This window comes from Alligator sinensis, unplaced genomic scaffold (assembly GCF_000455745.1).
Source record: "Alligator sinensis unplaced genomic scaffold, ASM45574v1 scaffold534_1, whole genome shotgun sequence".
NCBI lineage: Eukaryota > Metazoa > Chordata > Crocodylia > Alligatoridae > Alligator > Alligator sinensis.
This window is the reverse complement of record NW_005842050.1, coordinates 2,527,143-2,537,073: the sequence shown is the minus strand read 5'-3', so window position 1 is coordinate 2,537,073 and position 9,931 is coordinate 2,527,143. Positions and strand designations below refer to the sequence as shown.

The window sequence follows — 9,931 nt, the reverse complement described above, 5'->3', positions numbered from 1 at the left end:
GACCGTGCCAGGACAAGAAATGCAAAACCTGCCAACACATCTCCACCACCCCCACTATTACTACACCCCACAACAGAACCATCAGCATCCCTGTATCTTACAGCTGCACCTCCAGGAATGTAGTATACCTCATCCAATGCACCAAATGCCCTGATGGAAAATACGTAGGAGAGATCAAACAACAACTGCGCACCAGAATGAACGCACACCGGAAATCCATCAAAGACAGGAATATCCTGTAGGGGCACATTTCTTACAAGAAAACCACTCTCCAATCTCTCAGTCCTGATCCTCAAGGGAAACTTACAAAACACTTCCCAGAGACGAGCCTATGAACTCCACTTCATCAACCTCCTGGACACTAAAAATCATGGACTAAATATAGACATTGGATTTATGACGCATTATAAGCTGCCTGACATCTGACTCCCCAGGTATCTCTCCACTTTCATCCCCCTTCTCTCTCTTCCTGTCCCCCCCTCAGCCTGTCTCTCACCCATTGACCCCTCAATCTACATTTTCACTGACTATCTGTCTTGTATGCATCCCGGCCCAGCCTCTGGCTTCTTTACTTTTCATTCCAACCAGGAAGAGCACACACCAACTGCTGAAACTTCCTTAGCCTGACGAAGGGTTTTTGAACCCGAAAGCTTGCTTAATAATTGTTTTCCAACTATTTAAGTTGGTCTAATAAAAGATATCAGATTCACCCAAAGAACCTTGTCTGCCTATGTCCTTAGACCAACACGGCTACAACCTACACCCCTGTAAGATGGAAGATGAGCTCATGGAGAACTGCAAAGAGGCATGATATGGGCTCAGAAAATTATCTCTGCAGCAACATTCTGAATGGATATGAATAGGCAAGACTGCATTTATCAAGGCCAGGGAAGAGGATAGTAGACATCATCTATTTATTTGGTTTTCTGCTGCTTTGATTCTTCAAGAATAGCACATACAGGAAAGATTGCTTTTGTTTTATCTGTTTTAGGGAGATCTGCTGAGAGAAGTTTTGCCCTTCACAAAATACTCTGCTACTCCTTTGACAGCCTTGTGCACAGACCTCTCTGTGAGAATGCTTTTGGCTGGCAGCAAGGGTAAGCATTTCAGTCACCATCATGACAATTTGTAGGGATTGAAAATGATATATTTTAAAAACATACTGGGAATATGAAAATGAAGAACCAAAGCCTGCCATTATTTCTTTAAGCAAAACTCCTATTAAAATAATTGTAAAAAGAGTTTTCTGGAGGAAAAGTGAATATAGTATCTACTACAAGACTGCTTGCTTACAATAGTAGTAGAACAAAATACTTTTGTTTACACAAATAACTATTATTTACTTTCCATCCAAAATGACTCATTCTAGATTATGGAAAAAATTCTCGGTAAGAACAAGCAAAACTCATGCATTGTGTATAATAGCCTCCGGGCAAGTGGCTACATATATGCAAAATATTCATGGATATGGACATATAGGTTACGTTCAGACGAGCACAGATGCGCGGTTTGTGGCACCACAAACATGTCTGCAGCGCCCCATACTGCATTTTAGATGTTCTCCATTCTGCAAGGGAGTGCAGAAAGGTCAGCCAATGTGAAATAAATAATCAGAGAAAGGTCTACTAGCAAAGGCATTAGCAATGTTTTTCCTTTCATATCATTGTACACCTATCAAGCCATTATACTACATGGTTGCGTCCAGATGACCGTGGCCATCAATGTGGTCCCTATTTTTAAGAAGGGGAGGAAGGTGGATCCAGGCAACTATAGGCAAGTCAGTCTCACCTCCATCCTTGGCAAAGTCTTTGAAAAAATTATCAAGGCTCACATTTGTAAGAGCCCGGCAGGACAAATTATGCTGAGGGGAAACCAGCACGGGTTCGTGGCAGGCAGATCGTGCCTGACCAATCTAGTTTCTTTTTATGACCAGGTTACAAAACGCCTGGACACAGGAGGAGGGGTGGATGTCGTATACTTAGACTTCAGGAAGGCCTTCGATACGGTATCCCACCCCATACTGGTGAACAAGTTAAGAGGCTGTGACTTGGATGACTACACAGTCCGGTGGGTGGCGAATTGGCTAGAGGGTCGCACCAGAGAGTCATGGTGGATGGGTCGGTTTCGACCTGGAAGGGTGTGGGAAGTGGGGTCCCACAGGGTTCGGTCCGTGGACCGATACTCTTTAATGTCTTCATCAGTGACTTGGACGAGGGAGTGAAATGTACTCTGTCCAAGTTTGCAGATGACACAAAGCTATGGGGAGATGTGGACACGCCGGAGGGCAGGGAACAGCTGCAAGCAGATCTGGACAGGTTGGACAAGTGGGCAAAAAACAACAGAATGCAGTTCAACAAGGAGAAATGCAAAGTGCTGCACCTAGGGAGGAAAAATGTCCAGCACACCTACAGCCTAGGGAATGACCTGCTGGGTGGCACGGAAGTGGAAAGGGATCTTGGAGTCCTAGTGGACTCCAAGATGAACATGAGTCAGCAGTGTGACGAAGCCATCAAAAAAGCCAATGGCACTTTATCGTGCATCAGCAGATGCATGACGAATAGGTCCAAGGAGGTGATACTTCCCCTCTATCGGGCGCTGGTCAGACCGCAGTTGGAGTACTGCGTGCAATTCTGGGCGCCGCACTTCAAGAGGGATGCGGATAACCTGGAGAGGGTTCAGAGAAGGGCCACTCGTATGGTTAAGGGCCTTCAGACCAAGCCCTATGAGGAGAGACTAGAGAAACTGGATCTATTCAGCCTCCGCAAGAGAAGGTTGAGAGGCGACCTTGTGGCTGCCTATAAGTTCATCACGGGGGCACAGAAGGGAATTGGTGAGTATTTATTCACCAAGGCACCCCCGGGGGTTACAAGAAATAATGGCCACAAGCTAGCAGAGAGCACATTTAGATTGGACATTAAGAAGAACTTCTTCTCAGTTAGAGTGGCCAGGGTCTGGAACGGGCTCCCAAGGGAGGTGGTGCTCTCCCCTACCCTGGGGGTCTTCAAGAGGAGGTTAGATGAGTATCTAGCTGGGGTCATCAAGACCCAGCACTGTTTCCTGCTTATGCAGGGGGTCGGACTCGATGATCTATAGAGGTCCCTTCCGACCCTAACATCTATGAATCTATGAATCACCCATTGCTAGACCACCTAGCTTGCTTTTGCAAACCTGCTTGCTAGTATCATCATCTCCTTATTTGGGGTTATTCACTTTTCTCTCCACCCAAGCCCACAGCTCTTGAGAGTAGGTTGCCCAAGAGTGACTACTCAAAGGCCGCCTACCTTCTAGTGGAAAAGAGTGCAGGTTATAAAGAGGAGATCAGGGTGTTAATGAAAGAGAAGGAACTATAAAGCAAGAACTGGAGTAGGGGACAATGTAGGGATACAGGGTCACTGTTCCTCATTTCTCCCTCAGCTTGGTCTCTGTCTCACAAGACCACACTAAAAGGGGTACGATTTTGCTTCCTTACTGTTTGTACTATTAATCCAACTTTGTGCATTATACCAGAAACTAAGAATAGTTTCATCCCTATGAAACTTGCATGTTTGGCTTATAGTAACTTCCCTGAGTGGGTGGCTCTCTTTTAGAAATGTTTAAAAAAATTCGTATATGGTTTTAACAATTTAAATCTATATAATTCAAGAATGATTCTTAATAAATAGGGTATGGACCTACCTGCATTCCCTGTTAATATGCAGTCTAATATTTTCTCCTGTATATTTGCAAGTGAAATTGATATTACTCTAAAAGCTAACTTTCATTGCTCGTAACTTTAACTTCCTTCTGAAGTTTTGAACTTATTAAGGCCCCTTCCAGTAGGTTAATAGCAATAAAGAACTTTTTTTATGTATTTTTTTTATTTTTTTATATATATATATATATATAGAAGGACATATTATGTGCTGGGATATTGGCTCATTTCTGGAAGATCCAGAAGATAGTAACAAGGTAAGAAGTGATCTTGTGACTTTTATGCAGAAAAATGTATTATTCAGTGCAAGAGGATGAGAAATATAAGATGAGAGGGGGCCACTCGCATGGTCAAGGGGCAGTGGGGCAGGCCCTACGAAGAGAGGCTAAAGGGCCTGAACCTATTCGGCCTCCACAAGAGAAGGCTGAGAGGGGATCTGGTGGCTGTTTACAAACTCACCAGGGGGGACCAGTGAGAATTGGGGGAGGCTCTGTTTCCCCGGGCACCACCCGGGGTTACTAGGAATAACAGCCACAGATTGTAAGAGAGAAAGTTCAGGCTGGACATCAGGAGACATTACTTTACAGGCTCTGGAATGGGCTCCCAAGTGAGGTGGTTCTGTCTCTTGCCTTGGGGGTCTTCAAGAGGAGGCTGGACAGATATTTGGCTGGAGTGATATGACCCCAGCACCCGTTCCTACCCGGGGCAGGGGTTGGACCTGATGATCTGTTTAGGTCCCTTCCGACCCCAAGCGCTATGATACTATAAATTTACGTTTCAATTTACTTGAGAGCAGTTCAGTCGGGTTTCTTCATGTGCACTAAAAATAAGTTAGTACCTTTGGCCTGAACAATCTATTACTTACTAGAAAAACAAGAGTAAATTATATTTTTCCATTCTGGTAGGTGGAATTTATTACAGATAAATTTATCCCCAATAGTCATGCAATGTTTCAACTGTACACTATCTTCAGCATGTTTTATAGGATTATTATAAACACACTTCTTTGGAACCTGCAGACTGCCTCATTGAGGTTGATGCTAAAAATGGATAGAGATTCAAGAAAAAGAGGCCATTGTGACAATAACAGTAGTGGAGTATATAACAAACTGACCCATGGTCAATCGTATTTGTTTTTTTGTTTTTTCTCACCAGCAAGTAAAGCAGCAACTTTTCTGGAGAGCTCATTCTACCAAGGTAGTCAGCTTATTCTATGAAAAGGAGAAAAAAGTGGTGGTAACAGCCTCTGTGGATGGTTCTGTCAGGTATAGATATGGCTGATACTTATTAATCATAGACTCATAGAATCATAAAAAATAAGGGTTGGAAAGGACCTCAGGATGTCATCTAGTCCAACCCCCTGCTCAAAGCAGGACCATCTCCAACTAGATTATCCCAGCCAAGGCTTTGTTTAGCCAGGTCTTAAAAACCTCCAGGGAGGGAGATTCCATAACCATATTAATGGTTCCCTGCCAGCCAGGGCTGTATTGCCCTGGCTCAATGTGCTGTAGTCCTGGCTGCATGTTTAAACACTGCACATGTAGATGCCCCCACTGCCACCTTAGCTGAAAGTTATTAACACTAAGCTTTAGTAAGCTTTAGGAGGAAGACCTATCCACTTCGTGTTAACTGTTTTTCAGTGACTTGAACAGAGTGGAACAGGATCACAACCAAGTGCCTAAGTCCACTATATAGAAGGAAGTTGTGGAATTCCCCACACTGGAGGTTTTCAAGAAGAAGCTAGATGGTTATCTGTCTAGGATGTTTTAGGAGCAGCGAGTTCTGCATTTGTGCAGATTTTGGACTTCATACCTCCCAACCTTATGATTCTATAACTTCTAACCTGCTATACAAGTTGAACATAGTAAAGTAAATTTCAAGGCTTTGTTTTAAACAAATCAACAAAATTGAGGAAATTCAATGTCTGTAAAGTGGAAACATCTTGCTATGGAATAACTAGTTTGTAGTCTTATCTCTTCATGCCCAGATTTTCAATGTGTTAGATTTCTGATAGATTTAACCTTAACTCTGCATTGCTTATATCTTTAATTATTTCTTTAATGATTACAACATTCTTCCAAGGTATGTTTGGCCTTAAATTAGTCTCAAACTTCTCTCCATTGTTCCAGTCTTCAATAGCATACTACACTGCAGACTTATATACAATTATTTAATGCTGTTCTAAAAACATTTTTTTTTCATTTTCTTTCAGTTTCTAAATGTATCTACTTTTCCCCCTCTTCCCTTCTGTCTTTTCCCCACAATCTTTCCAGGCTCTGGCATGCAACCAATGGACACTATTTTGGTTATTTGGGACAGCCCAGGGTGTTTGAATTATCAGAACCCAGTGATTTGATTTTGCCCTGTGATATTAATGAATTTCCTACCATAATAAAAGAAAGCAACAAATACATGGAAATGAAACAGACGTTTGAATATCCTCTAGTACTGGACAGGGAAAAGTAAGATCATATATCTATAGATCTTTCTATATTTACATACTATTTGGGAGTAACAAGTAGCACACAAACTGAGCACCTTTCATCTCAGATTATATACTTTTGCAAACACAACCCTACAACACTTTGTATGTAATACCATCATTTTAGGAATGAGTAAATTTAGGAACAGTGAATAAGTAATTTACCAAAGGTTTATATGAAGACAAAGGCAGAGCCAGGACTAGAGACTAGATTCCAAGAATTCTGAGTACCCAATAATGATGTCAGAGCACTGGATTTAATGACACTGAGGAGGCTGGGAATCTGTTTGTATCTCAGTCCTGCAAGATAAGATTCCTAATCAGAATGTATTGGAGCATGTGTATAGGCACCCTCATCCCCGAAATACTGTACTTCTGTTATGTTTAAGAGTGCTGTAACTTTACAGTGCTGTAAAAAGAGCTCTAAATTACAGCACTGTAAAATGTGCACAGACCGCTTCTGTATACACTGTAGAGCCTGCTAAGCTTAAAGGGAGAATATAAGGCTGCTTCTGCCGTATTGGATACATATTTTAAGGACATGTCTGATACCAGTAAAGAAGGACTTAATCCTGTAATTGTAAAATAGTATAATGTTAAATCAAACTGGAAGCAGCACAGACTGTAGAGCCCACTGGTCATGGCTTTAATCAGCAACCAACACTAAGAAAAGATAGCCACATGCTGTGCTATCTCAGATTAGAGTGATCATCTGATAGTGACAATTTGTAAAATACGTTGTAGTAATTTGCTTTTTCTGATTATCTGTGGTGTTTTGATTATTTTTATAATTGCTATTCTTCAGTGGTTATGCTAATATTCAAAACAGTTTCAATCAATAAATTCAAATAAAGGTATTGATGCAAGGAAGAGATGTTCTTCATATGCTCTTGCATATAAAAAGGATCCAGACATGGCTGATATGAGCAGATATATGGATTTGAAATGAATGTCTGGGCTGGATTCCAATACGAAGTAAATAGCTGTGGCCCCACTCATGTGATGAATAGTTTCAGGGTATAGCATTCTGTGAAAAAAAATCTCAGTTCTTCCCAGTAGGATGTAGATCCTTAGTGTAAATTTTCATAGCTGCACTGATTATAGATGGAGCTATATTGGTTTATGACAATGGATGTTCTAGTCCTTGATCTATTCTTTTTTGTGAACTGAGCTCACCTTGAAGAGTCATTATGATGCAATAAATTAGGGCTCAGTTTTGGTAGCTGCTGTTCCATACATAGATAGATAGATTACATTAAGTATTTGATAAAAATCATGACATATTCTTTCATTAACATTTTAATCAATCTAGCTACTGGCTTGTCATCTTCAAGGGTGTAAGTAGTTTATATTATACTAGTTGAACCCGCGCTTCTCTGTGTAAGACTAATTTGATTTTTTGATTTTTTATAACCTTTGATCATAATCATCATCACTTTTTGATTTATGCATCATTGCCTATTCCAACTTCAAAAGTGGGGCATGACTTTGGCCAGCGCTGCACATCGCAGCGAGGGGCACAGCCTCCGCATGGCTGCCTGTGTTACCCATGCTCCCTACCACTCACGTGCAGTCCCTGCACTCACATAGCAGGGAGGGAAGCCCCATGTGCTAGAGCCAGGTGCTTTCCCTGCCAGGGCTGCACAGCACCAGAAAGAAACTTCAGGACCTACCTGGAGCTATCTGCCTTCCCTCCTGTGCAGCACAGCCCCTGCAGGGAAGGCAGCCAGCTCCAGAGCCTGAGGCTTCTCTCTTGTGCTGGGCAGCCCCGGCAGGGAAGACACCTGGCTCCAGCATGTGGGGCTTCCCTCCCTGCTGTGCAAGTGCAGGGAATGCACATGAGTGGCAGGGAGCCCCAAAGATACAGGCAGCCAAACGGAGGCTGTGCCCCTCACTGTGATGTGCAGCGCTGGCCGGAGCTGCGCCCCACTGGGCACCTGCGCCCTGAGCACCCACCTGCTGCTGTGCCACACCCCCACAACCTCACCCCCGCCCCTGCCCCCCACCCCCGACATATACACAAGCCCCCAACATACTCTATGCCCCCCCACATACAACCACATCCCCTCGCAAACCCCACACACACATCCTACCACATACCCACACCCCCCACACACTCCACCATACACATCCACCACACACACACGCATCACATACACCACACATACATACCCCCCCACACACACACCACACACACCCATACTACACATACCACACACACACACACACACACACACACATACCATGAATACCACACACACACATACCATGCACACACCATATACCCCCCAATACCACACGCACATACTTTCCCCCCACAATGTACAAAACTAAGAATTTTGTTTGAGTGATTATGCAATCCCCTCTATATACATTACACAAATACAAATCATGACAAAAATATTTTTTGTAATCAAATTAAAATATGTTCTAGTAGGTATTTGACTTTTAGTGTATGATTTGGTTTTTTTCTGGTTCCAAGGTGGCAACTCCCCCTCCCAAAAGGAGTATTTCTGGGAGGCAAGGGGAAGGACTTCCAGTGGCAAAGATCAGAGGTTAGGGGGTGGGACTTCCGGTCCCAAAGTGGCAACAAGGGGGCAGGGCAAGTGTCACGGAGCAGGACTACCCATGCAGCCCTCGACAGCTCACCAAAACTTGTTAAGCGGCCCTCCGTCCAAAATAATTGCCTGCCTCTGGCTTAGGCCAACAGATCAGGCCTCCAGAATGAGAGATTTAATGTATATAGATTTCTGAATTATAGTATATATAATATGAACTACATACACTCTTGAACATGACAAGCCAGTAGCTAGACTGATTCAAATGTTAATGAAATAATGTGTCATGATTTTTATCAAATACTTAATATAATCTATAGGCTGCAGAGATATGGAAATTCAAATAACTGTATTTGCAAGCTACTTAACTGTGTGATATTGCATGTTGTAATCTACTTGGGACGTCAATTTTGTATCCTCCCATTCTCTTGTGCATAGATGGAAATCACTGACCAGATCATCATTAATTATAAGGAAGCCTAGACCTGCTGAAGTGGATCGGGATTTCAAGTTTTTCAAAGCCCTCGCTTCTCCTAAGGTAGTTAGGATAGCAACTCATTTGTATCTGTTTTGTGCAATGTACTAATTGATATTTACATTTAGCAAATAGCCAAGGGACAATGTAGAGAGCTTGTTCTGTGACAAAACATAATTCTTTTGGTGCAAAGAACAGACACAAAAACTTTGCTAAACAGTGATTCATGAAAAACTCTTGGGTTTCAGTTCTAATGGTGTCACATGTCCACATTTCAGCTCAGAAGGCAATTTCAACTGACTGTCCTTAACTTGCATTGACACTATAGAAAGCTCAAAATTTCACCTGGCTCCAGTGTTAACCCTAAGTATCCCAGGGTTAGTTGGAAGGTGCACAAGAACAATGGGAAATCTCTCTTGTTATGCTGATTTCAGTGAAATATAAAATTAGGAAAATTACATCAATTTGGATTTTACTGTGAACATTTTCAATGACTCTGGATAATGGAAATGCATTACACATTCTCCTTTACCTGGTGTGCCACATGCCACATTTGGGCCAGACTGATTTGTATCAGGAAAAGTGTACTAGAAAGGAAAAAAAAAGAAAAAGTACCAACTAGCTAAGTATGTGACCTCTGACCACATGGGCTCGTTTCAGCCTCTCTGTGAGTGGCATTCCTATCCTCCAGTGGGAGGATGATGGACAGCAAGTCAGGGATGGGA

The 9,931-nt window shown here is 42.6% G+C and overlaps 1 protein-coding gene across 1 annotated transcript in view; it reads left to right on the top strand.

Moving 5' to 3' along the window:
• The window catches only part of WDR64 (WD repeat domain 64), a 155,899-nt gene that overhangs the window by 137,431 nt on the left and 8,537 nt on the right, over window positions 1–9,931 (top strand). Inside the window, exons 22-26 of the mRNA XM_006022889.3 lie at window positions 992–1,097; window positions 3,887–3,948; window positions 4,847–4,956; window positions 5,965–6,153; window positions 9,170–9,269. Coding sequence (XP_006022951.1) covers window positions 992–1,097; window positions 3,887–3,948; window positions 4,847–4,956; window positions 5,965–6,153; window positions 9,170–9,269 — 567 coding nt within the window. The remainder of the gene's footprint in view (window positions 1–991; window positions 1,098–3,886; window positions 3,949–4,846; window positions 4,957–5,964; window positions 6,154–9,169; window positions 9,270–9,931) is intronic.